This window comes from Thunnus albacares, chromosome 11, assembly GCF_914725855.1.
Source record: "Thunnus albacares chromosome 11, fThuAlb1.1, whole genome shotgun sequence".
In the NCBI taxonomy this organism is placed as follows: Eukaryota; Metazoa; Chordata; class Actinopteri; order Scombriformes; family Scombridae; genus Thunnus; species Thunnus albacares.
The window spans coordinates 27,066,358-27,092,751 of NC_058116.1; the positions used below are offsets into that span (position 1 = coordinate 27,066,358).

Sequence of the window (26,394 nt, forward strand, 5' to 3'; positions counted from 1 at the left end):
ACCGGATATGAAAATTGTGTTTTAAGCAAAAGGATAAGGGAACATAGCAAGCACAAACTACTAAAGCTGGGGGTATTCCCGCACCGGAGTTGTAAGTTATAGTTTTGAGGTATTTCAAGAGAATTGATATTGTTGTTGTGTCACTGTGACAACTTAAAGTCAGTGAAACAAACTTTCCGGAGCTAACTTTTACAATGTTTGTGGTGTTAGCCTCAGCTAGCGGCCGAGACTTTCGTTTTCATTCGCTCCTGTCTTCATCCTGGTCTGTTGACGTTTAATGGGATAGCGCGGCAGAAACGGCGGAAGTGTTGTTGAATGTCTGGACGAAAAACATTTCCTTAAACATCCAAGGATACTAAATACCCACCGCCATGAATCCACCCAATCCGTTTGGAAGTCCACAAGGTGGAGCTTTCCAAGCGCCAAACAGCGCCATGAAGACTGGTCTGTTCCAGTCATTTGGGCAGCAAATTCCCAGCAATCAGTCCCAAAATGTGGGCTTTTTTCAATCATCAGCGTTTGGACAGCCGTCTGTCTTGAATCAGCCCGCACCCCATGGAAGCACCCTCTTCGGACAGGGCTCTGCCTTCGGCCAGCCGTCCACGCAGCCCCCCTCGCTTCCGACAGTGAGCCAGGCTCCAGCTTTCGGGCAGCCGTCGGTTGGAATGAGCAGCTCTGGCTTTGGTGGTAGCACTGCACCAGCTTTTGGACAGACCAGTGGACCCAGCCAGAGTTCAGTCTTTGGGCAGACACCTGCTTTTGGGCAGCCCTCAGCGTTTGGTCAAGCTGCAGGATTTACCCAGCAAGCTCCAGGATTTGGTAAACCGCCACCACCGTATGGCCAACAACAACAACAGCAACAACCATCTGGATTTGGAAACTCCCAGATGTCTTCCAGCTCCACCACTACCTTAGGGCAACCTCAGCCACTGGGTTTTGGACAGTCTGTGTTTGGGCAGCCGTCATCTACCAGTGTCACTACTAGTGTGTTTGGCGCAACTCCAACCCAGAGCAGAGGCTTCGGTACATCCGAATTCAGTTTCAAACCAGCCAATGAGGCTCTTTTCAAACCCATCTTCAGTGCCAGCCCTGAGCCTACTAACCCTCAAACCACGTCATTGTCCAGCTCACCTTTTGGCAGTAATGCACCCCAGACAAGCTCCAGCACCATGAGTAGCGGCAGCACCACCACTGGCTTCCCCCTTTTGACTGGGGCTAAGTCTGGACCGCTGGGCTTCAGCTTCTCACAGCCTGCTGCAGCCCCCTCAATTTCTGCCCAAAACAACCTGCTAACAACCGGGAGTAGCAGCGGTCCCACCAGCACTCTGCAGTTCACCTTTTCCCAGCCAGCCGCCCCCTCCAGCTCCAATACCAAAGCATCCACCACCCAGCCCACCACCCCATCATCTTTCAGCTTCTCAGCCAAAGCCATCCAGCCTCAGACGGCGCCCATTTTCGCAGGAACCAATTTCGTTCAGCCCTCAGCTTTCGGTGACACCAAAGCTAACGCAGACACGAGTACAGATGATAAAGGGAGCAGCCTCGAGAGTTTAGGAGACACAAATATATTTGCACGATTTAGCAAAGGCACCAAGCGTAAAGAGGATACAGTGGTCCCCAGCTCTGGTCCAGAGAAGCCTGCCACAGAGGAGGACGTTCCAGCAGAAACAGATTCACCAAGACACCCCCCAAAGAGGCCCCTAATGAGGTCCCGTGGCCCACCAGCGGGCTTATTCGGCAGGGCGCTAAGTGGACTGCGAAGAGATGTGACTAACCCAGTGAGACGAGAGGCCGCGAATCAGCAGCCCGCATCGGTGTTGGAGGAGACGGAGAGGGAAGACGTCCAAGCTCAGGATGAAAACCTGACCGCCGCACCACCTGAGACACAAGCACTGACGAGGGATGTGCTGGAAAAAGCTGAAGAGTCAGGTGAGATGTGCCTTTTGCCTTAAAGTTAGTTTTAATGCAAAATGATTACATTTAAATTTCTGAAACCTATTTGGACTCTGAAAGCAACTGCTGCATGATAAATGTCAAGTTTAATTGACGTTGTTTGTCTGAATAAAGTATCAAATTTATTTTTGATTGACCAGTTTATCAGTGATTTTTTTTTTTTTTTTTTGGTGCTGGCAAGTTTTAATGACTAAATCTTTTGATGTGTGGAAGGACTCTAAACTTTTAAAGTGATGAAGCTACAATAGTTGCAAACATGCATGGATTCGTTTTACTTCTGCTCTGAAAAACACAATACTTTTTAGTTTTGATGGAGTTCAGAAACCAGGCCAAAGCTTTCATCCCACTTAAATTTAAGTCAAAATCTTGCTTTCATTCGAAGAGCATACATCATCTCGTTCTCTGCCGCTTACCAACCATCCCTCTCTAGATTCAGCAAAAGCTCCAGAACCGCAGCTGGAAACCACAACAACCCCCGTGAAGCATGCCGTACGCCGGGAGAGCTCGGAGAGCCTCGGCATGTCCGACAGCACCGCCCTCCAGTGCAAGAACATTCCTCCAGCCCTCAACAAAAAGGACGTAATCGAGAGGCACTTTGGTCGATTCGGCAAAGTCCGCAAGGTCTACTGCCGGCCTGCCAAGAACCTGGCCATAGTGCACTTTGATGACCACGTGAGTTAAATACCTGCTTAAACAAATTCAGGATCTAAATTTTATTTATTACTCATAGTGCCAGCTGTACAGTAGAAGAACTGTCTTCTAGACAGATTGGAGCGTTGGTTTTACTACTAGTTGATCGATGAGATGCTGGTCTTTTCATATGTTAAACAACAACAAACTCTTTGCAGGTTTGGGTTTTTTGCATCTCTTACTGTGTCAACAGACCTCAGTTTAAACTTAACTCTTTGTTAGACATGAAAACACATGATTCTGCTTTTTGTAACTATTCAATTTTTCTCTCTTACAGGCATCAGCGGCAAAGGCAAAGAAGAAAGGCAAAATCATGCATAGACAAGAACTTCTCATCTTGTGGCAGAGAAGCAAGAAGCCAAGTAAATACAACATATTTTTATGAAAACTTAATTATTCTAGAAATAAATGTCACTACTCAACAGGCACAGTTTGCTGGATTAATAGTACCGGTCATATTTCCTTTACTTTTCAACATAAAGTTCCTTCCTAACTTGATTCTGTGGTGCTGTTTTTTGGTGCATCAGGTCCAGGAGACAAAGGGAACAGACCTGCAGCAGAAAAGGAGGAGGCAGAGGGAGAAAGTCAGGAGGATGTAGAGTCTAAGGCTGCTTCCTCACCGCTCAGAAGGCCTCCGTTCAGAGCTCCCGCTGTCAGCAGCGCAGTGACCTTCAGCCGCAGGTAACAGCTGCACCTGTATGAAAGTGTTTGCACTTATTACAAGAGGTTACAGTTCAATTCAGTTATAGTGTTGGTTGTTATTGTCTCAGCTTTTGTTGTTTACTACTGAGGAAAGATTATTAAATATTATTTTCTGTCTCTTAATTGTTATGCATGTGTTACTTCATGTCATCACAACCTAAGATTTGTCTGTTTTCTTTCTTTCTGTCTTATGTCTGTCAGCTCTCCGGTGAAGAAGTCGACCATGGTTAAGTCTCTCCAGTTTGACTCCGAACCCCAGAAAGAGAGCAGCACAGAGACCCAGAGCTCAGAGCGCCCGGTCCCTTCCTCCCTCCTCCCCCTCATCGGCCAGCTGGCTGAGACCGCCGAGGAGAAGTACCGCCTCCTGGAGCAGAGAGACAAGATTCTGCGTCAAGGTGAAGCCACCGCTTACGCCAATTTATCGTTAACAAGTGATTCACTTCTAAAAACATCAGAGACATTCTAACAGTCTGCATTGTGTCCACACACACAGGTCGACCCAAGCGGACAGACCTGGACCTGTCTAAGGTGTTTGTGGGAACGTGTCCCGACATGTGTCCAGAGAAGGAGAGGTACATGAGGGAAACACGGAACCAGCTCAGCATATTCGAGGTCGTCCCAGACACCGAGATGGTAATGTTTGTAATAATTTGTACTCAAACTTTTAATTGAATATATTAACACATGTAGCTTAACGGATAAAAATGGCTGATAATGTATCTTCAAGTTCACAATTTGGACACATGTCTACGACTAGGTGGATCACACAGCAGCCATCAAAGAGTACAGCCGCTCGTCAGCCGACCAGGAGGAGCCGCTGCCCCACGAGTTACGCCCCCTGCCCATACTCAGTATGACCATGGACTACCTGGTGACTCAGATCATGGACCAGGGTCACGACAACTACCGGGACTGGTATGACTTCGTCTGGAACAGGACCCGAGGCATCCGCAAGGTACGGGCCTGCTGCAGATGAGCTGTTCTCCTCAAATATGTAATTAAGCTGAATTCTTGTGTCAATGTGACTTATCACCAGGCAAAGAAAAGACGTCTATAAACGGTATCTTTTAAATGTTGTGCTCAGTCTGTAATAATGTTGGGACTTTATAAATTATGACACACATGTCGAAGACTGATTTTCAAATCCCAGCTATCCCTCTACGACCCCCGCAGGACATCACCCAGCAGCGCCTGTGCTGCCCGCACACCGTGTCGCTGATCGAGAAGTGCACGCGCTTCCACGTGCACTGCGCCCACCACCTCTGCGAGGAGCACATCTCCTCTTTCGACGCCAAGATCAACAACGAGAACATGACAAAGTGCCTGCAGAGTCTGAAAGAAATGTACGAGGACCTGGCGACACGTCAGGTCTACTGCGCCCGCGAGGCAGAGTTCCGCCAGTACAGCGTGCTGGTGAAACTCAACGACGGTGACATCCTACGGTCAGTCCACGAAATCACACGCAATGTACAATTGATTAGACACTTGAAATATATACAAAAGCATCTTTTTTTTGTCCTGAAGTTTGCACACTTGCATGTTTGTCTGCATTTTGTACCTAAATCCGTACCTTAAACTTCTCGTCCACGCAGTGAGGTCCAACAGTTCCGTGACGAAGTGCGCAATTCCCCCGAGGTGAAGTTTGCTGTGCATGCGTTCGCTGCAGTCAACAGCAACAACTTTGTGCGCTTTTTCAAGCTGGTGAAAGGAGCCTCGTACCTGGCCAGCTGCCTCCTACACAGATACTTCAATCAGGTCAGAAACCGTAGTCCTTCATTAACGAATAAAACCACGACCGAACCAGAAAACGTCAAACTTGACTAAAGCATTTTGCTTAATTTGAATATGTTCCTGAACTCTGCTATTGGAAATATTACAAATGACAAAACATATGCTTGTATAGTAATAATATGTACTAATTCTTTTCACCAAGTACATTGTTTTGGTGAATTAAGGGAAAAAACATCGTCCCTTATTGATTTCCCATTTTAAATCTATAAGTTTTTCCAGTTTTGAGGTATTTAACTTATAACTGTTTTGTGTTCATTGATTTTTATTCTGGTCTATGTATATTATAATACACAACAGTTTGCAGTATGATACTATATTGTGTTATATATTGTGATCTAAATGTGTCTGCGTGTGCCTGCAGGTCAGAGCGAAGGCCTTGAAGACCCTGAACGTGGCTCACACGGTGGGTCCGCGCTCAACTGCGTTTCCAGTCGATGACGTAGTTCGGATGTTGATGTTCCGCAGCGTCGCAGAAGCAACTGACTTCATCCAGCAGTACGGCCTCAACGTCAACGACGGGTACGTGTCTAATAGTGATCTTAATTAATAGAGAGTTTTGAGAAAAGCAGTGTTTACAATCATTGGTTCACTGTTGATCAAATGAAACTTAATCCACTTGATCCAGGAACACATTACACATGACTCACTTAAATTTCACAACATTTTGTTGACAGTATGGTGGAGCTCAGTCGGATAGCCTTTCAGGAGCCGGAGCTGCCTGTGTCCCAGAAGAAGTCGGAGGTCATCCTCACGAAAAAAATGGTGTTGATTGGAGAAGTGGTGAACGGAGGCTCCCTCCCCAACCCTCCCCAGCACACCCCAGTCTGCAGCTTCGACTCCCAGAACAAGTTCCGCGGTGAAGGCCCCCTGGCTGAGTCCTCTACAAGCACATTTAGAGGTATTTGCACCATTTCACTGATCCTGATCCTGGACATGGACCTTTACAGGACATGAATCTGCTGAGGCTACACGCAGTGACATTGTTGCTTTTGGATGCAGAGTTGGAAAATGATTTTTGTTATTTCCAGGTGTTATCTGACCTCTTGCTTAATGTTTTATGTGGAATCAAACACTTTACTTTCATAGTAATATGCTTAAATTTCATTCTAAGAATTAAATATGCAATTTTACCACATCTATACAAATCCAGAGAATTAATCTCAATAATTAAATCTCCATTTTTCCGTCTCAGCCATTGCTGCCAAGGCGGAGGTTAAAGCACCAGCCAGCGTTGAGTTGCAGACGCCGGTCGTGCGGGCCAGGTCTCCAGAGGTTCCCCTCATGTTTCGGCTGCCTGCAGCTGTTACAGATGAGACCGGAGAGCCCAGTGATTCGCTTCACAGCGCGGCACATCCAGCAGACGCCCAGCAGCTGTTCCAGCCTATATCCCAACCTCAACCTGTCAAACCACCGTCACCCCCACCCAAACCTCAGCCGGTGTACAGCGACGAGGTGAGGAAGACCGTCTCAGTCAGAATCGTTTCATCCTCACTGAATTTATTTCTTTCCTTAACATTTAAAGCAACCAAATGTCAAGTGATTGATTAATTGTTTGGTCTATAAAACATCAGAACAGTGAACAACAGCCTAAAATCTAAAGATTTCCAATTAATTATGATGTAAGTCAAGAAAAAGCAGCTGGAATCATCAAACATTTGTAAAAATAGGTAGCTGCCAATTCATTTTCTGTCAATTGACTAATTAACTATATTAACAGTCTTTGTTTTCATTATCTGTGTGACAGTAATTTTATTGTCCCTGCAGGACATAATGGCCGAACTAGACTGTGTTATTGAGGAGGTGGTGGAAGCGACAGTGAGGGAGGTGGCCGATGCAGGCGCCAGCTACGCAACAACGGCTCTTGCGTGAGTTCAGACGGTCTTTTATATGTCCTTCCATCTCTGTGTAAAATCACGTGGTACGTTTTAATATTTCGACGCTGTCATGATTTTGTTATATTTTATTTTCTTGCCGTTCTGTCGTTCTGCAGGGAGAGCAGCGTGCAGGTGGAGTCGCTAGTGAGTGACGTGTTGGGACAGATGCTACAAGAGGTGTCGTCATCTGAGATCAAGCTGGAACAAGAACGTGTCGCTGAAGAGAAACGCAAGCTTGAAGAAGCCAGGTCGGTCTACTCAGCATGTTGATCAGAGCAGAATAACCTCACATTAGCTCCGTTTTTTAATGTATATTTTAAGTATATAAGTTTTATTCATGCAGACATACATGTACCTGTAAACTGTTTACTCAGACTGAAATTCACTCATATCAAACCTTCTCATCTAGCATCATGTCATGTTGTTTTAAAACAGTCACTTATAATAAAGTAAAATAAAACAAAAATCTAAGATGCAAAAACTGCAACAAAGCAGTGAATTTCTCTCCAGTTTTCTTCATCATTGATAAATATGACTCATCATCACAATCACATGATCTTGCATATTAAAAGCACACATCTCCTTTTCCGTTCGGTCTGTGCCAGGAGGAAGCAGGAGCACGAGGCCTTCCTGGTCCAGTTCAGCTTCTCTCTCTGCACGGAGCTCATCTACGAAGTATTAGACGAAACCATCAAGGAGACCGCCTCCTCTGAGATCCAGTAAAGACTGAAAACACAACCAAATTCACAATATCTGGTCTGATGTTAATGTTTTCTTACAGGCTGCTCTCACAACATCTCTGATCTTCTTTTTTTTTTTTTTTTTTCAGGCAAGCAGTGAATGAGAAAACACAACGTGTGGCGAAATGCACAGAGCAGGTCTGCACCAGTCTAGTTGAGGAGACTTTGAATGCAGACATCGCTCTGTTGGTTGAAGAAATCCTTGATGTGGAGCTGCAGCGAATCCACAAGTACATCAAGAGGTAAGACATGAAGGATACGGAAAGCCAGTGAAATATTCAGAGCATCTAACTCTCTAACCGCCTGTTCCTTTGTTTTCTCCTCTCTCATCTCTACAACCAGGTGGCGTGATGTGGTAGCGGTGCGTCGGCAGCTGAAGAGACAGATGAGAGGTTTCCCTGCAGCTCCCTGCTGCGTGGACCCTCGCTTCAAACTGAAGGCTCTGGCTCCCAGCGCCCCCGCACGGCCCTCCATGGCAGATCTGGCCCGCGGTCTGGTCAACCTGGGAAACGCAGGAACGTTAGCTCTGTCCAGCACCAGGTATTTATTTTTCTCCATGTCTTTGGACTGCACAGATGGATCTATTTAATGAAAAACTAGTCAATATAATATATGATGGTTTGATCCCTTTTGTTTTTGATCTACTGTGTTTGTCAAACTTGAAATAAATGTCAAATTTCTGCTCTATTAAATGTGAAAAATGTTTTGTTAAGGTTGTTGAAAATGAGACAAGAAGCGATCCACCAGATGAGAGTCCACTACTACTATCAGCAGCTGCTCGAGTAAGTGACCAGTTGATCGGTATGTTTTTTCAGTCGGTGGTTCATCTCACAAAGCAGCATTTTGATCTTTTTTTTTTTGTCATGTTGCTCTCAGTGAGTCGGTTTGGGCGCCACTCGACCTGCCAGCACTGGTGACAGAAAACATCTGCAATCCAACTGACAGAATCTTCTGGAAATCTGTTGTCCTCTTACCCAGCGACGACGAGAGTGTAGCCAGTCTGGCAGACAGGTAAACAGCTGCACTTCAGTATGACAAACAGTACAGTACAAACAGGACATTTTTTTGTCTGTTGGTGAGAGTAGTGAGATGTAAATGGCTCATGAAATGAAAACAGTTAGCTAAAACAGGCTAAAAAGATTCATAAAGCTGCAGAGATATCATCTGTATGTTTGTGAATGAGAGCAAATCCCTTTCATGTAAAAAATACTGATTAATGCAGCTTTGAGGAATTCTCTCCTTTGGTAAGAATGCATACCTTCATAGATCAGAAATAGTCAAAGGTCAAAGTTTGGGAGATATTTCCTGGATTTAGAGCGAGCATCACTACATCATTCCTACATGAACTTGTCAGATAAATGCGTTACAAAAAGCTAATATTCTACCATAACAATTAAATTGAATGTGTTCTTTATGAAGACACCCAGCATACATTGTTCACTGAACCTTTCATTCAGTGTCTCCTCTCCTGTCTGTTGTGCTTTCAGGATCCTGTCAGACTGGCTGGAGGTGAAGCTTGGTGGTGGTGGTGGTGGTGGTAAGGGGTCAGAGGTCAGGGAGGAGCAGCCAGACGGCACACTGCAGACCCTCTGTGTCATCAACTCACTGCAGGAGAACGGACAGCGCACTCACAAAGTCCACGTCAGCATCAAGGTGAGATCACACTACAGCTGTGTTCTATCCCATCTATAAATCTTTTTACTTATTTAGGTGGATAAAAATATTATTCGTCCTTCCTCGGTGTTGTGTTTCTGATCAGTCTTCCTTGTTGGTGTCTCCCAGGCGTCCAGAGGCCCGCTCACTGAAGACAGCCTGTCTAAAATGGAGGAGTGCTGTGAGCTCCAGGGGACAGGAGCCCTGATCATGTTGCTCCCCGCGCTTCGCACCGTCGAGCCGGGGCACGAAGAACAGGACGTCCCTCTGCTTTCAGCGCTGCTTCAGCTCAAACAGCTACAACAAGCCAACACGTGGCACAGCCCGCTGCCTCTGGTCATTCTGGTGCCGGGGCCTGACGGCGACACACAGAAACTCGAAGAAGGTAAACGATGATATCAATGAGTTTCTAGATGATTTACTCAAAAATCAAAGCAGCTTGACGACCCAGCAAGCAATGTTTTGACTCGTCGTGTGGTCCCTTCTCCCTCAGACCTGATGCTGGATAAACTGGTTAAAGAAGGCCTGATATCAGAATACACGTTCCTCTTCATACCAGAGACCACCAGTGACCTGCAGGGATCCAAACAGGTAATACACACGCACAGAAACGTACACCATTGGAAAAACTTTAACCTTCCAGAGCAATGGAAATCCTCTGACCTGTCCTCTACTGCCACCATTAGGTTGACACTTTTGTTACATGTGACCCTCAGGATAAACTTTAGTTATGCGCCACCATCAGGTCAAAATTCTAATCAGGTTTATGACCAAATACCTGCAAAACTAATGATATTCTCCTTCACTTTAGCTGCCCTTTGTGTTTAGTGCTAATAAGCAAATGTTTGCATCCTAACACACTAGCATGTCTGTAGGCTGTTTATTCTTGTTGTGTCATGTTCCCTCCATTGAGCTACACAGGACCACAGTGTCATATCCAGTATAATATAGATCAGTGGTTTTGAACCTTGAAACCCCTCCAAGAGATCAATCTGTGGGTTCCCAAGATGATTAATGGTAGAGGAAAGAAAAAACATTCCGCCTCTTTTTGGTGCTTTCTGCTCACAATTCATAGGTCTCAATTGTCAGGAGCCAAATCTGTAAAATATGTATGTTGTTTGATGTTTTATGTAAGTCCATGGCCTGTTCACTTAATTCAACTTCTCCTCCTCCTCCTGTCATGTTGTTTGTCTCCAGCTAAGTCATGCTATGCGTTGGCTGCTGGCCCGTGCACCGCCACCCTTCCCGCTCTCCTGTCAGACCCTGGTGCAGCTGGTGGAGGCCAGCCTGAGTCATGAGTTCAGTCAAAGGATTTACGCCCACCGCCAGGACAGGGCTGCAGCGTGTCTTCCTCCCCAGGACCCCGCACCTGTCATCCAGCTGTACAATGCTGTCCTGGCTCACGTTGCTGACAGAGTGTCGTCCCAGGATCTCTCCAGACTCTCATGGCCACCAGGCGAGTTCTGCCTGCCTGATACTCGTGACTTTGTCCCTCATCTGGGTTGGAACTCTGCCCCGCACCTGGCCTGGCTACGTGATGCCATCCTCAGCCTGCAGCTGCCACAGTGGAATCAACTATCTAACACGGGTCAGTGACTGAGATAGTTTTAGGGGGGTATTTTTGTGCACAGGAAGGCTTTTTATTACTGAAATTAGTGAAAAAAGAGACACAAAGATGTACGCAAGAGAAAAATAATCTTCACTTTCCCTCCTCTCTTTCCTTTTCTCTCTCTAGACTCGTGGTCTCAGCTTTGCTCCTCCATCTTTCGTTACGCTGCTCAGATCCCGGTCTCACCCAACAGTCAGCCCCTCATAATGTCACGTCTGGAAAACCTACTGGAAAGAGTCAGACTGAAGGGTCACCGTACCAGAACCCCTGGATCCAAGGTAACCATGGGCAACCTTTGTGACGGAGACGAGAGCCTGTGTCCGGCTTTCAGTCAGATCCCTTGGGATGACGTGCTGGTGATATGCATAGACCACAAGCTGAAAGACTGGCGGTTCCCTGGACCACCTGTCTGTGAAGGTGAGAGCGCACTTGAGAATTATTTTACTGTATAATCTCTATTTTCCACCTGTATCTGATAATTTATGGCTTGCATGATAATATGATGGATATGATTGTTTATCCTTTTTTTGAAGATGCTGTGACGGAGGACGGGGAGATCCTGGTTTACTTCCCCACAGAGTCGTTGAAGGGCTTCCAGCCACCTGAAGAATGGACCGAGGCCGTCAGACAAACCCACAGAGAGAAGCAGGAAGAGAACAAAGAGTAAGAAAGTCCAACATGCCTGTTAAAAGTGTCACTGGTCATCTAGACTTTAACCTTTAAAACTGCTGATTGCAACTTGTCGCCTTGAATCAACGTTGTGCTTCTTTCTTAAACTGCTGCAGCATTTGTCATTCTGTTAAGATGTAGTAGTTGTCAGATAAATTGCATCTGTAATACCACATATCATGAAGTAGCAAACAAAGGGAATTTGTAATAAAAAAATAACTTTGCTACTAAAGTGTTGATCTGTGGTTTTGAGATGGCAACGGCTCTCCAAAATGTAGTTTTGCAGCACTTACTGCTCCTAATTCCACTTTCTGTGGTCACTAACCTCACATTAACGTCCAGGGTCACTGCTGGTTAGGCAGTTATTTCACAAACACAGAGTAGATTGTATAAAAGGCTAAAAACCAGTCTGTATGCATCTGATGTGTGCTGTAGATGTCCACATGTCTTTTGCCCTTGAGTCTCTAAACATTTGAGGTAATAAGGAGGAATTAGGCTTGTTTATAAGTTGTATCTCGCAAGTTTGAGAGCAACGTTGCCTTTTTGTCCTTGTCTCGGAGAGAAATCATCAAAAGCGGTTGTAGTAGAACCAACTAACATCATCATGTCCTCCTTTGCTCTCTCCCTGCCTCCATCTCTACCCTCCCTCTGTCCTCCTCAGGGCAAGTGCAGCTGCTTGTGCCACACCTACCAGTCTGTCGCTCAGAAAGAGGTTGTTCGACAGTCTGGTGGAACCTTTTCAAGCCCCGACAGCCCAGCTGGACATCTCACACACTCCCACAGCAGAAGAGCTGCTGGCCCACAAAGTCCTCCAGAGCTTAGAGGAGGAGAAAGCTGAAAGCAAAAGGTACAGCTGCTGTTAGATATTTGCATTGTATGTAAGTTTGACTTTTATAGAATGAGACATTCAACAATCTTTAAAGAGGAGGTGTATATCTGGTATAAGATTAGCCCACGCAAAGAAAAATAGTGCTTAGCACATTTATACTGCAGTTTTAATTTGCCAAAAATAATACAGAATGTGTATCCCGTCACTAACACACCACTGTACGTCTCTGCAGGAGCATGGAGCAGCTTCAACGTTGGCTGGATGGTGCTGCCTTTGACCACTTGTCCACTCCGCTTTTCATTCCATCCTCCACCCTGTTGTCCATGCCCACAATCCTAACGCACGCGCCCACAGCCAAGACTGGAGATACAGCTCCCACAGAGGTATATGACATCTCCGCTCACCTCTCTCAGCGATCCAGGGACGTGTTATGTTCTTATCCAAACAGTCAATCTACGTAATAGAAATACAGAAGGTGGCTAAACGTACCGAGCTTTACACTTGAAGCTAATTTGGATATTCTGCATTAAAGACGAGGCATTAGCAGTCGCAGTAAACCTCATCCTAAAGGAAAAAAAATGAAGTGATTTTTGCTAAATCATTGCGTTTGCATTGTCTTGATTTTCCAGGAAGCAGAGCCTGATGAGTTGTCGGAGAAAGCAGACTGGCCTAAGACCGTTCCTGTATCAATGGCGTGGCGACTGAAGGAACTCGAGCAACAGATTTTGGCAAGCCAAGAGGAAGAATTAGCCTGCAGACTGAAGCTGAGTGGTCTGCTGAGCATTGTTGATGACTGATGAACTGTTGATGTCATTTTTTTTTTTTTTTTTTTTTTATAAATGACTCTGAAGCTACACAAATGTTTGAAAACTAAGAACAAACAAACCCTACAGCTAGAGACTACTTTGATTCAATTGCTGAAATTATGGCGTCTGTGAGATATTGAGCTTTCTTTGTTGTCAGTTTTTCATCTTGGACTGTTGAAGTCAGATTCACTTAATGCAACTGTGTGTGTGTGTGTGTGTTTTTCTTTGTTTTTATTAAAGTCTGGGTTTGTACAGGAGGACGAAAATTTTGTACCATTGATTTAGCATGTATAACTTAAAAATGTGTGCAAGTAAAAATACAACGTCTAACATAATATCCCAAGATAAACTACTTTTTGTGTCTGTCTTTAAACACCTGTTGAATTACTTGGATTCTATTTGTAAAACCAGTCACAATCTACCTTCAGTTATGTTTGACCTAATCTTTGTACTGTTTATGACATTGTCAAATAGCCAAATATTGAATAAAAGTGTTATTTTTTAAATAAATCTAGTCCAGCTGTCATTCAATAGCTTAACAGGCTGTCATTCGATCATAATAATCTATAGGTGAGCACATGTGTAGTATTGATGCTAGGAGCGCTCTGATTGGGGGACCTCCCGCCAGGCCCGCCCATTTCTCCGCCTAGTCGGTTTGTGATTGGACAACCGAGTCTCTGCTCATGTCTCTCCATGTAGAGAGCTCCTCGGACGGCGCCGCTAGGTCCTCTGGGAAATAGAGTCTAAGCGTCGTTAAACGATGAATTATACTCTCCTTAAAGCACTACAATTCCCAAGAGAAGCGTAAAAAGGGGCCGAGCCGTCAGAGCAACTGGAAAGAAATTAATTCATTTGGTCCAGCGGAGGATTCAACTCTGTATCTGACAGCCGCAGTGATGACTGAGGGGACGTGAGTATTTTTATCTGGTTATTTAACGGAAAACGTCACCAAATTTACTTTCTTGCCGTGTTTTTAATTCGAATTCATGGGATAAAACCGTCATAAAATGTAAAACAGTGAGTTTCTGTGAAAAGTTTGAGTCAGCGTGTATCCATGACTGAACAACAGTAATGTTCAAAGTGCTAGTTGTGCTAGTTTAAAGGACATTTTTTTTCCAAGTCTGTCTTAAAACAGCAGTCAGCAGCCAAAATGAACATTGAAACATGTTTTTCTTGCCTTCATAATGCACTTACAATGTAAATGAAGGGGGTAAACCGACTTTAATTAAAGGCAGGTCGTATTCTCATGTAGGAAACGCCGACAACACTTTATGTTCTTTATGCATTTATAAGCATTTAATAAATGAACTATAATGTACTTGTGAGTAGATATAAGTGTGTATGTATAACAACTATAACTCCTCCTGTGGACACCCATAAGTGAAGGCTGGTGTATAAACATTATTAATAGTTAAACACAGCTGTAATAATATAAAATATGTCTTCATACAAGTTATAATTGCTGACACATACTCTACTTCACTTAAAATGTACTTATGTCTGTTCACAACTATATTATAGAGTGTTATAAACCATTTATTAAATGTTTGTATACTGCTTACAAATGCTAAGTAGAGGCTGAAATGAACTATAAACTGTATTATGAAATTCAGTTGTGGTTTACTTGATATACTTCCAATTTGTGCATTTGTGTTGATCACCTATTTAGTTAGAAGTTTGTTTTTATCTCCACACACCACTACAGGTGCATGTGTATAGATGTTGATTAAGTCCTTCTTACATGCAGAGTGGGGGTGTATTAAGATGGTAGGAGGCCCATTTAAATTACACATTGACACATCCCAGATTGTCATGCTACACCAGTACCTCTACACTACTACTACTACATTTAAGAGGGAAATATTGCACTTTTTATTTCACTACATTTATCATTTTTCAGATTTTTCACACAAAATCATGATCAATTTATAACATATGAACTATTATCATAGTGATAGTTTGTTATAAGTCAATCATCAACAAAATTAGCTTCACTTTAACCAGTCCCAAAATTGAATAGCTGCATATACATGATTAGATCAGTTAATAATAATCAAATATTATGGTATGTTGTATAAAAATATAATAATGACTGGGGCCATTCTTTTGGATAATCAGTACTTTTGATACTGTAAATACATTTTGCTAAAAGATACTTTTTTTTTTACTTAAGGGAAAGTTTCTGTTTTTACATTGTGGTGTTGTTACTTTTATGTAATTAAATAATCTGACTACTTTGTCCACCACAACACAAATATATATGCATACATATGTTTCCAGATATGACAACCAATTCCATTGAACTGAATCGCTTTTTTCCCCAAACGAAAGACAGCTTTTGACTGTGTCAGACCTTTGCACACAGGCCAAAAACCATCAGCAGCATCACCTGCTGAATTATTGGTTTCACTGTTGACCAGCTGAGGAAATACTTCCATTGTGCAACACTTCATAGTATCCTACATTTACTACATAGTGCCCAATAGTATATGGAATAAGTTAGATGAACTACAGTATTAAACTACCTGCTGTCTCTTCCAGGCAGCTGCGGAGGCGAGGAGGGCCGTACAGGACGGAGCCCGCCACAGACCTCAGCCGCTGGAGGCTGACTAATGTGGAGGGCAGGCAGACCTGGCGCTATGTGGAGGATCAAGACACCCCAGACAGAGAACAGACCATGCTAGAAGCCCATTCGCTGGGCCTGGACACGGTGGGCTTCATGATCATCATCATTATCCTTAATAACAGTGAAATTAGGTTCTGTGCTGCACTCTGGGATAGTTTGAGTTGCCCTTTAGCAGGACGGTGATAGTCTGGATACAGTCGCTTAACCAATGTGAAATCTATAACACTTGTCTTGCCAGGTGTTCATTTCTAATCATGAATTCTCCTCACAGACTAAGTTTGTGTCTGGCTCGCCGCCCGCCCACACGGCTGTGGATGCAGCTCTGAAAGGTATGAACTTCTACAGACACCTCCAAGCCGAGGACGGCCACTGGGCAGGGGACTACGGCGGTCCTCTCTTCCTGCTCCCAGGTAAGATGAGTCATCCTCGCCATGTCCCCACCTGGGCTTTGCAGTAGCTACATTTTCTCATTTAAAACCAATATCTCCTGCCCTCAACATGCAGCGAGCTAAACGCACTTCCAGTAAATCTTGAAGACAGCAGACAGCATTCAACAGTTAGCAATAAGCTGATTATAGAAAAACTAAATTCTTCAAACTCACAAAATCAATACATGTGCTTCTGTGTCTGTACATCTGTCCATGTTTGTGCTTCCCAGGTCTCCTGATTACATGTCATGTAGCTAAGATCCCTCTGGCAGCGGCCTGGAAGAAGGAAATGGTGAGATACCTGCGCTCCGTTCAGCTGCCAGATGGAGGCTGGGGTCTGTAAGTGGAAACACGCCTCTCTTTAACTTTTGATAATCAGAGATATGCTAGTTTTTATAGCAAAGACTTCATTAACTTGAATGAATTAATACATTTTAATTGGTGAATCCATTTTCTGCCACTTATTCAGGTCCAGGCATTCATTTAATGAATTATATTATTAGGAATTATTATACTGCTGGGAGGAACTGACAGAATGTGATATAATATAAATAATTGTAGGTCATATTGTCTTTACTGGTTTTCCATCATACCTTCATTCTTTGATCAGTATGATCAGTGAAAGGTATTAAATTTATCATACAAGCCTCTACTGTGCAACTGTTATTGAACTGCCACAGGGAAACTGGTGTTGTAATTGCTAATATTAATAATTAAAGGATCAATGTCTGTAATCATACAGTGTCAGACTAGCTGGAATATGGATTATAGCAGCATTGTGGTGTGTGTGTGTTTATTTTTCAGACATATTGAAGACAAATCTACCGTGTTTGGCACAGCTCTGAGCTACACCTCACTGAGGATCCTGGGAGTAGAGCCTGATGATCCAGATATGGTTCGAGCCAGGAACAACCTGCACAGCAAAGGTTAGAAGGAATATGTTGAAAAGCATGAAGCACAAAGTCAGTTATTATTAAAGCTACGCTCAGTACTGATTACTGGTCGTCTTTCAGTAGTAGCTGAATACCAAAGCTGTCAGTGTTTTTCATTTTGTACAGGCGGCGCAGTGGGGATTCCTTCATGGGGTAAATTCTGGTTGGCCATTTTAAATGTCTACAGCTGGGAGGGAATGAACACACTGCTACCAGAGATGTGGTAAGTCGGACGTTCAAACATCCCGTTATGTTCCCTTTAACCCATCAGTCATGCTTTAAATTAGTGTTTGGTGGACAATACAGAAGCACCGAAGCGTATTTCACTCCTGTGAGTTTGTGTCAAATAAAAGAACACCACGTGACCGATGACGTCTGCAGCTTCAGACGTCACATGTGCTTCATTCAGATAAACGATATACTCCAGTGACACTTTAGTGGCACAGGAATGAGAGGAGAATAGTGGAGAAATATGGCGACATACACTAGAAACACATAACCATATCTATGTATGTATGTATGTAAGGAACATCTTCACTTGATACCAACAGTATATTTCACAATGATATGTGTATTTACTGCAACTATACTGCACACAGTATTATAGATTTTATAAACAACACATAGGTTTCTTGGACTTTTACTGCACATGTATGAGATTAAAACTATAACATCAGTATTGTTGTGGCCTCAGTCTTGACGAGCTGCTTCTACAAACCACCAGATGTCGCTGTGTTTGCTGAGTTTAAACCCCAGAAGCTTTTAATATTTTATTTTGCACAAACAGAAAGAAAGCCCCAAAGCTTCATAAGGCTTCATCACTACTTCAAATATACTGAAAAAGCTTCAGGATCTCAGCTGAGGTTAGAGAAAACATAATCATGTTGCACCAGTACACAGACTGAATCATTGTTGTTTACATCTTTGCTACATGGTCACAAAGAAGGGAAATATTTTATCAGCATTTTTTTTTCTCCTGTATCAATTCAGGGTTGATGGTTGTATTTGTGTCCGTTTTAGGCTGTTCCCCACTTGGATGCCAGCCCACCCCTCTACCCTGTGGTGTCACTGTCGCCAGGTCTACCTCCCCATGAGCTACTGCTATGCTGTCAGACTGGCAGCTGAGGAGGACTCCCTGGTCCTCAGCCTCAGACAGGTGCTGAAGCTGCCTCATCCCACAAGGGGGCGCCATACTTACAGCCAGAAGTGAATGATGAAGCTCTGAAGAGTCTTTAGTAGTGTGCTTTTCATTCCTGGGGGCATTTAGCTGTTTTCAGTGTGTTTTATTCCTAAGGTTAAATGTAGATGATATGTTGTGGCATTATGATACCTCACAATGCATATTAATATTTATGGCTTTGACTAACGATTATTCCTTATAAGATTCATCTCTCTTTTTTGTGTGATTAATGGATTAGCTGTTTAAGCAATGAAACGTCTGAAAAAGTGAGAATGCCCGTCACAGTTTCACAGTCCGAGGTGATGTTTGGAGCTGAAAACCCAAAGATGTTCAGTTCACAGTGATTTAAAACAGACAAGAGCAGCAAACTGTCACACTCGAGAAGCTGGAACCATCAAACGTATTTTTGCTTCATCAATGACATAAAGGAGGAACTGATTTGCAAAATTGTTAATACTTAATTTTCTATTGATTGATTATTAATCAACTAATTGTCTCAGAACAGCAAACGGTAAACTGTGGCTTTTGCTGTCAGACACTACAAATGCAAGAGCGTCTTTCTTCAATCTAAACTTGTTTCTACTGGAAAAACTTGCTCTGAATGTTGCAAGTTTGGGTAATTTGAGGTTGTGAAAAGGTATCCTTGACAAAAGAAGTCAAAACTCACAGCACAAATCACTAAATAACAATGCAACAAACATAACAGACTCATAATGTAAAGATGGGTGACACATTAAAAGGAAAAACTAATAAAAGTGTCTCTTTAAGGTGCTCAGACACCACGAGCTTCAGGAACAGCTCCGGTGCTCCAAGTCTCTGAACTCTACTGGGCGCAGTCCAGTTCTGGTCTCTCGAAAATCTCACATAGGTGTTCAGTTGGGTTTGTCTGTGAACGCCACAGCACGTCATTCACATCACTTTCCTCTTTGGCCCGTATAGAAGCATCTGCATATCTGTGTGTATATCAGTGTAGGAGAATCAAGGCGTGGAATTTTCCCTTTCTCTGATGCACCTAAAAACTATGCCGAGGGAGCAGCCAGTCTCTGAACTCGAAATGACACATAGACCACAAAACAGGGCCAATGAAAATGCCACTGACAATGATGTATATTTAAACAATGTATATGCATATGTATAACCATATAAAATATGAATATATACTGTATCTTTTTGTGCTCTAGGAGCTTTATGTCCAGGACTATGCCACCATTAACTGGCCAGCTCAGAGGAACAATGTGGCGGCATGTGACATATACACACCTCACAGCACACTGCTCACCGTCGCCTACAGTAAGTATCCACAAAACATTGTACACCATGATGACAAACCCTCCGTCTACAGTAGCATGTAGCTGTAAGTGAACCAGTATGTAAAATATTTAATGTAATTGAACTTAAAAGTGATGACAAATGATTTGCACTCAGCTGAGACATACAAGATATCAAACATTTAGGCCTAACACTGGCAACAGGATGGTTGTGTGCAAAAATAAAAAGAAGTTAAGAGTTTTTCATTGGAATATCCCTGAAAGTAACCTAACCTTGTGAGTCCTGTTCCTGTTGCCTTGCAGTGGTGTTAAACGTGTACGAAGCCCACCACAGCACCACACTGAGAGGGATGGCTGTCAAAGAGCTGTATGATCACATCCAGGCTGACGACCGCTTCACTAAATGTATCAGCATCGGACCGGTAATATAAGACAGTACAGAAAACACGTACAGTACCAGTCAAAAGTTTGGACACACTTTCTTATTCAAGGGAATGGAAAGGTGTGTCTGTATAACCAAAACAAAGAATGCATATTGAATAGAGTATGAGATATGTATATGCAAAGACAATTACATATGAAGTATTGGCCTTATTCTACAGATCTCTAAGACAATCAATATGCTGGTTCGCTGGTATGTGGATGGTCCCTCCTCTCCGGCCTTTCAGGAGCACGTGTCCAGGATCCCAGACTACCTCTGGTCAGTCAGCCGGTGTCTAACAACGTATTACCACAACATAACCAAACTTCTGTTCCATCACTGATCAGAAATTGGTGTTAAGGAAAAGCTCTTGTGAAGCACTTGTGATGGAAAGTGAAAAAAATGTTCATTCAGCAGTAATAAATTCAAGAAAGTTTACCAATGACAAACTAACAGGAAGTTCTCTGTGTTCCAGGTTGGGATTGGATGGTTTGAAAATGCAGGTGAGAGATTGTTCTCTGCTCTGTTTGCATATTGAGTGACAGTTCACACAATCTAAGCTTTACAGAGGTCATTCATGAACCCTGAAGGTTCACTTTTAAGGACGGCTGAGGAGCCAATTAAGGTGCAGATAAGCAGAAAATGGATGGATGGACTTTAAAAGTTGCTTCAGTCACATTCTTTTAGTCTACTAACTGGTTCTATACTTTGTTTTTTGTTTTGCAAAGTATGAGAGCGCTCAGTGAGTTGAACTTAATCTGAGCGATTTATTGAAGAAACTTGACCACTTTCTTCTTTTTGTTGTTCACAGGGAACCAATGGATCTCAACTCTGGGATACTTGCTTTGCTGTGCAGGCCTTCCTTGAGGTAACTCAAACCTGGCAACTCAAAACTAAGAGCTTTAATGCATGCAGTCCAACTTTATCTATATAAAACACACAGGAAAAGGATGTGTGAGAAATGTGAGAATCAAGGATAACACTCAGATTTCTGACCTGTTTGCTAATTTCCTAAGAACATATTTCTCACTGCAGAGTTTTACTACCACTGACAAGAATTTCAATGTTGTATTTGTTGAGCTGTAAAGAGTTCAGTGTTTTAAAAGGGTTTAGGTCTCCAGAGGACATTTATAGGTATAACTGGGTGTCATCAGCATAATTATGATAACCAAAGTTGTGTTTGCGGCTTATGTGGCCTTGAGGCAACACGTACAATGTCAACTTTACTAAATATAAAATTACCAGAAGACACAGAAAACATTTGTCTCTTTGAAGCCAGAAAAACCCTCTTATCAAGCCTTCCAGTTTCAAAGCTGTAATCAAATGTGTCAAAACACTGCACTCAAATATAATTATATTCAAGTAGAATTTTCACCATTGTCACTATTTACTTGTAGATTATTCATCACCTTGAGAAGAGCTGTTTCAGTACCGTGGTTTGCACTGTATCCTGATTGAAATGTATCATGTAGCTGATTATAATAAATTGTGGTTTCTTTCAGGCAGGAGCTCAGGATAATCCCAGACTAGCTGAGTGCCTCCGAGATGCCCATCAGTTCCTCACAATCACACAGGTACGACCCACTGACGTAAATCATTCTACCTAGGGATGCACGATATTGGATTTTTTGCCGATATCCGATATGCCGATATTTCCAACTCATTGTGGCCGATTGCCGATGCCAATACCGATATATGCACATATTATGCTTATATCGGCCGATACCGATGACATGCCAATAATATCATGCATCCCTAATTCTACCTCCAAAACCTCGTCCTCCACTAGACTGACATTTACACATGTCCATTTATGAACAAAATGCAGCAAATGAGCTTTCATATTCAGACAGGACTTCTTAAAGGAAAACAATACATATTGTCAAATTTTGCTGCTGTTACGTTTTTGGTAGTGCTTATTTATGCTTTAGTTTTTTCCTGACTTTCACGAGTGTAATATGAACTTCCAGTGCTTTGATCCAAGTGATTACTTATGCCTGACCAGTTTTTCAACTCCACCAGATTCCCGATAATCCTCCCGAATACCAAAAATACTACAGACAGATGAACAAGGTAAAATCACACAACAACACTTTTCACATTATTGTTAAATGAGACTATAACAGATATAACACTATATCCCTGTGTTGATTTTTGTCAGGGAGGTTTCCCCTTCAGTACCCGTGACTGTGGTTGGATCGTGGCTGACTGCACAGCGGAGGGCCTGAAGTCAGTGATGCTGCTGCAGGAGCGCTGCCCCTCCATCAGCCAGCCTGTCTCCTCAGAGCGCCTGTACGATGCTGTCAATGTGGTGAGTCTGCAGACAATGAACAAGTGGAAGATTTATTTACTTACCTATTTTTAAGTCTCATACTCCCATGTGTTTTGTTTTCTCTGTTGGTTGTGTAAGCTCAGAAATACATTATGTCAATATGCCTCCAATTTAACCTCGTGTTCATTGGCAGCTGTGTTTGAGAAAGAGCTGTCGGTGTTCACAAATATTTAGTCAGCTGGCCTTGAAAACATGAACTACACCCAGTACTGTGTTTTACAACGCTGTTATAAAAGCTGTGCTCTTGTGCTGTTAAGAAAAATGTGAAATATCTAATAATTTGCAGGTTTATCGGCAACTTGCTGAAAGTTTTTTTCAGCATTGCCAAACCGTAGTCCTTCATCTACACTTGTGCCACTGAAATAATAGTTGCTGTAGTGTTTCAGCAGCACGGCTCTTTCACCACTCGTCTTTCTTCTCCTCGTAGCTGCTGAGCATGAGAAACTCAGACGGTGGATTTGCCACATATGAAACTAAGAGAGGAGGGAAACTCCTGGAGCTGCTCAACCCCTCTGAGGTGTTTGGTGAGTCTGTTGCCTGATGTTTGTGGTCCAGGGTCAACAATTAACCAAAGGCACGACATAAAAAGTCACTGAAATGATTTTTTGATGTTACAGAAATGAGTCATTTAACATTTTTAATAAGAGCATCATGGACTCATCATGCCTGGTTTAAATTGCAGCCTCGAGTCCTTTGCGGAGGAGCTCAGTTAACTTCTCTAATAACTAACTAATTAAAAACAAGGAGCCAAATATAATCGTGACATTTCTGTCTCCCCTCAACATTTAATTGGCTGCATTGCACTCTGAATATGTTGACGTGTTTTGCCCTTTTCTGTATCAAAGGGCAAAGAGCCCAATATTCCCTTTAAAAAGAGGATGTAGTGTGTGTTGTGAAATGTAATGTTTACAAGTATAACTGTGCTCTGTCTTTCACTCTCTTACACACACACACACAGGTGACATCATGATAGATTATACCTATGTGGAGTGTACGTCAGCAGTAATGCAGGCTCTGAGTCACTTCCAGAAGGTCTATCCTGAACACCGCACTGAGGAGATAAGGTACGCTACATAATGCTACATAACACACACACACACACATACACACACAAAGAGAGCATGAAATAATGTAATCAAATAATACAATCAGAAGTACAATGCATCATATTTCTGGAGACAAAGATACACACCATCTAGCTATCTTGATATTCTTTGTCTGAAAAGTTGGCACTCAGCCAGTCCTTTAAATACTAACGTATAGAATTTGAAACATCTTTACTCGCCTTACAGGTTAGTAAATAGAAGTCAAGAGTTCAACGAGTTCTTCACGACCTTATAGCACCCACAAGCACCAAGTAGCATCACAAATAACATTGCTACCATATTAAAATTAAGAGCAAACAACACTATCCTCTAAAACAGTGATTCTCAACTGGTGGGTCGCGACCCAAAAGTGGGTCACGGACCCGTTCTGGGTGGGTCACAAACTTAGTGTTTGTTCATTTCTTCTTCAGGTCCACTCTCAGAGAAGGACTAGAGTACTGCAGGAAGGTGCAGAGACCTGATGGATCCTGGGAGGGGTGAGCTTTTCGCTTAATGCTCAATATCAAATCCAAACAGATCACGCTCTACAAAAAATAATCATTTTTGGCTCATTCTCAGGTCCTGGGGAGTGTGCTTCACGTATGGAATATGGTTCGGCCTTGAAGCTTTTGCTTGTATGGGTCACATCTACAAAGACGAGTAAGGGCTCCAAACAGTGAACATTTTACAGATGGCTGAACAAAGATTCTTCTTGACTCACAACATTACAAATACACTGTACAAACACCACCTTACTTACTACATTAACCTGTTGTGCGTCTGTTACCAGGGATGTGTGTGAGGAAGTGCAGAAAGCTTGTCAGTTCCTGCTGGATCAGCAGATGCCGGACGGAGGCTGGGGGGAGGACTTTGAGTCGTGTGAGCAGCGTTGCTACATCCAGAGCAGCTCTGCTCAGATCCACAACACCTGCTGGGCTTTGTTAGGCCTCATGGCTGTCAGGTAAAGCAGGATCACAACCTGACTGGATTGGATAGGTTTGGGTTTAACTGTTGTATGTTTGTATGGACTGTCGGTGGGTTCAGGTCTGGGTGAATCTCTCCTGTATTTCTTTTATATATTAATTTATTTATTTGCTGTTGCCTTTGATAACACTCATGCTGTATTTTAAAGAGGACATATGCACATTTCCAGGTCTATATTTATATTCTGGGGAATATCTTGGCATGATTTTCAGATTTATCTTATATTCAAACTTTTTATGCAGCCCCTCAGTTCAGTCTCGGTCTGAAACAGACCATTAGGACCCCCCTCCTGCCCCTTGGCAGAGTACTGCCAGCTCTGAAGGCTACAAAAACAAACAGTAGTTGTCAGATTTTGTACATCTGTACATGTTTGAGCCTGAATCTGATCTGAAATATGAGAGCAACAGAGGCTACAGGCTGTTTGTGAATATGTGCCAACAGTCTGACGTCAATTTGAGGAGGAAGTAGAGGCAAACGAACTGAATCCAAAACAAAATTCATTCATTCAATTTCAATCAAAACTCTTGTGTTCATAAACAGGCATCCTGACCAGCGGGCCATTGAGAGAGGAGTACAGCTGCTGATTGACAAGCAGCTGCCCAACGGAGACTGGCCACAGGTGAGTCTCTGCCTTGCATATATTTTATTACTTACATATCATATATTCTTTATAATTAATTATACTAGGCTTACTCCACCAATAATACTACTGATATGAAGTTAATCTAATGTTTTGTGCTTCCCTCTCCTCAGGAAAATATTGCAGGTGTGTTCAACAAGAGCTGTGCTATCAGCTACACCTCCTACAGGAACGTCTTCCCCATCTGGACCCTCGGCCGCTTCTCAACACTTTACCCCCTCAGTTCCCTCACAGGGAAGGTCAAGCTGTGAAGAATATGAAGATATCTAGGATAAGAAAACTACATGTAAATGTCAAACAACAGTCACAAAGCTCAGACAGTCAGTGGAAAGTGTATATGTTGTTGTGGGTGACACTACCTGAACTGTTCTAATGAAGTAACGAGTGCTAATGAGCTGTAGCCAGCCCACAAATTATGCATAATTTCTACATGTTACCCTTTTTCAAGTGTGAATTTATATCATGGACATATTAGTGTTTCAGATGTGATTTCAGGGCTGAAACACATTTCATTCTCTGAATTTTTTTTCTGTGTTGACATTCCAGCGTAGCTCATCTGTCAGAGCGACTCCTTCAAAATCTGTTGTGATAAGATCTGCTGCTTTCCAACACACGTAGTTCACGTGCTCTGGTTTACAAAATGTATTTACTGTATGTCCACATCGCCTTATATCCCTGCCATCCCTTCCTGTTAATTACAAATTATTTGAATTTAGAATAAAGAATTTTTCTATGGCATAATTTAAAATGGATGTGTCTTTAATTAATATATTTTCTGGCTTGCTTTACATTGCTTTGTGCTCAGCTAAATATCAAACACATGTTGGAGATTAGAACGAGGGAAAGAAGCAAAGAGGGGTTCAAACATGCAACCTGCAAAATCTACCTCTGTAACCTCTGTAACCTCTAAGATTTATACACCATCTGTAGATTGTCAGCATTTATCACTCTGGAGTCAGATATCCCATCTCACACAGTCAGTTTATATATGAGGCTGGGCTCTCTGCCGTCCATTACACTCTGATTTATTGTGTGGAAAGTAACAAGTTACCAAAGCTTCAGTTTTTTCACCCACTAACACTGTCACTGACACAACTGAATTTTTTAACGTTATAGGTGCGGTGAGTAATGTTTTGAGATATTTTATTGATTAAAAGGTGTGTATGGAAGTGTGTGAATGTT

The 26,394-nt window shown here is 42.8% G+C and overlaps 2 protein-coding genes across 2 annotated transcripts; both read left to right on the forward strand.

Annotated features, from left to right (window-relative positions):
• Nucleotides 1-9: 9 nt before the first annotated feature.
• On the forward strand, nucleotides 10-13,383 carry LOC122992345 (minichromosome maintenance complex component 3 associated protein). Its single transcript, XM_044366116.1, has 28 exons — nucleotides 10-1,929; nucleotides 2,384-2,625; nucleotides 2,921-3,005; nucleotides 3,171-3,324; nucleotides 3,547-3,740; nucleotides 3,839-3,978; nucleotides 4,103-4,300; nucleotides 4,519-4,787; nucleotides 4,938-5,100; nucleotides 5,498-5,655; nucleotides 5,811-6,034; nucleotides 6,329-6,588; nucleotides 6,901-7,001; nucleotides 7,127-7,258; nucleotides 7,616-7,729; nucleotides 7,840-7,992; nucleotides 8,093-8,290; nucleotides 8,464-8,532; nucleotides 8,627-8,761; nucleotides 9,238-9,403; nucleotides 9,533-9,788; nucleotides 9,897-9,994; nucleotides 10,601-10,991; nucleotides 11,139-11,429; nucleotides 11,546-11,675; nucleotides 12,343-12,528; nucleotides 12,743-12,893; nucleotides 13,140-13,383. The coding sequence occupies exons 1-28, from the start codon at nucleotides 372-374 to the stop codon at nucleotides 13,305-13,307; spliced, it is 6,384 nt and encodes a 2,127-aa protein (XP_044222051.1). The 5' UTR covers nucleotides 10-371; the 3' UTR covers nucleotides 13,308-13,383.
• A 747-nt stretch (nucleotides 13,384-14,130) lies between these two features.
• Nucleotides 14,131-25,974, forward strand: lss (lanosterol synthase (2,3-oxidosqualene-lanosterol cyclase)). Its single transcript, XM_044366118.1, has 22 exons — nucleotides 14,131-14,226; nucleotides 15,858-16,026; nucleotides 16,214-16,352; nucleotides 16,601-16,709; nucleotides 17,175-17,296; nucleotides 17,429-17,525; nucleotides 18,323-18,458; nucleotides 19,664-19,772; nucleotides 20,054-20,172; nucleotides 20,353-20,450; nucleotides 20,647-20,674; nucleotides 20,983-21,039; nucleotides 21,674-21,745; nucleotides 22,194-22,244; nucleotides 22,333-22,482; nucleotides 22,931-23,027; nucleotides 23,462-23,567; nucleotides 24,020-24,085; nucleotides 24,168-24,248; nucleotides 24,379-24,549; nucleotides 25,113-25,191; nucleotides 25,326-25,974. The coding sequence occupies exons 1-22, from the start codon at nucleotides 14,213-14,215 to the stop codon at nucleotides 25,461-25,463; spliced, it is 2,208 nt and encodes a 735-aa protein (XP_044222053.1). The 5' UTR covers nucleotides 14,131-14,212; the 3' UTR covers nucleotides 25,464-25,974.
• Nucleotides 25,975-26,394: the final 420 nt, after the last annotated feature.

Coding starts and splice junctions, on each gene's coding strand:
- LOC122992345 (XM_044366116.1), top strand. CDS start 372: ATGAATCCACCCAATCCGTTTGGAAGTCCACAAGGTGGAGCTTTCCAA. Junction 8,291..8,463: donor TTAGCTCTGTCCAGCACCAG/GTATTTATTTTT, acceptor TGTTTTGTTAAG/GTTGTTGAAAATGAGACAAG. Junction 11,676..12,342: donor AAGCAGGAAGAGAACAAAGA/GTAAGAAAGTCC, acceptor TGTCCTCCTCAG/GGCAAGTGCAGCTGCTTGTG.
- lss (XM_044366118.1), top strand. Junction 16,710..17,174: donor CCAGATGGAGGCTGGGGTCT/GTAAGTGGAAAC, acceptor TTTATTTTTCAG/ACATATTGAAGACAAATCTA. Junction 20,675..20,982: donor TGGATGGTTTGAAAATGCAG/GTGAGAGATTGT, acceptor TGTTGTTCACAG/GGAACCAATGGATCTCAACT.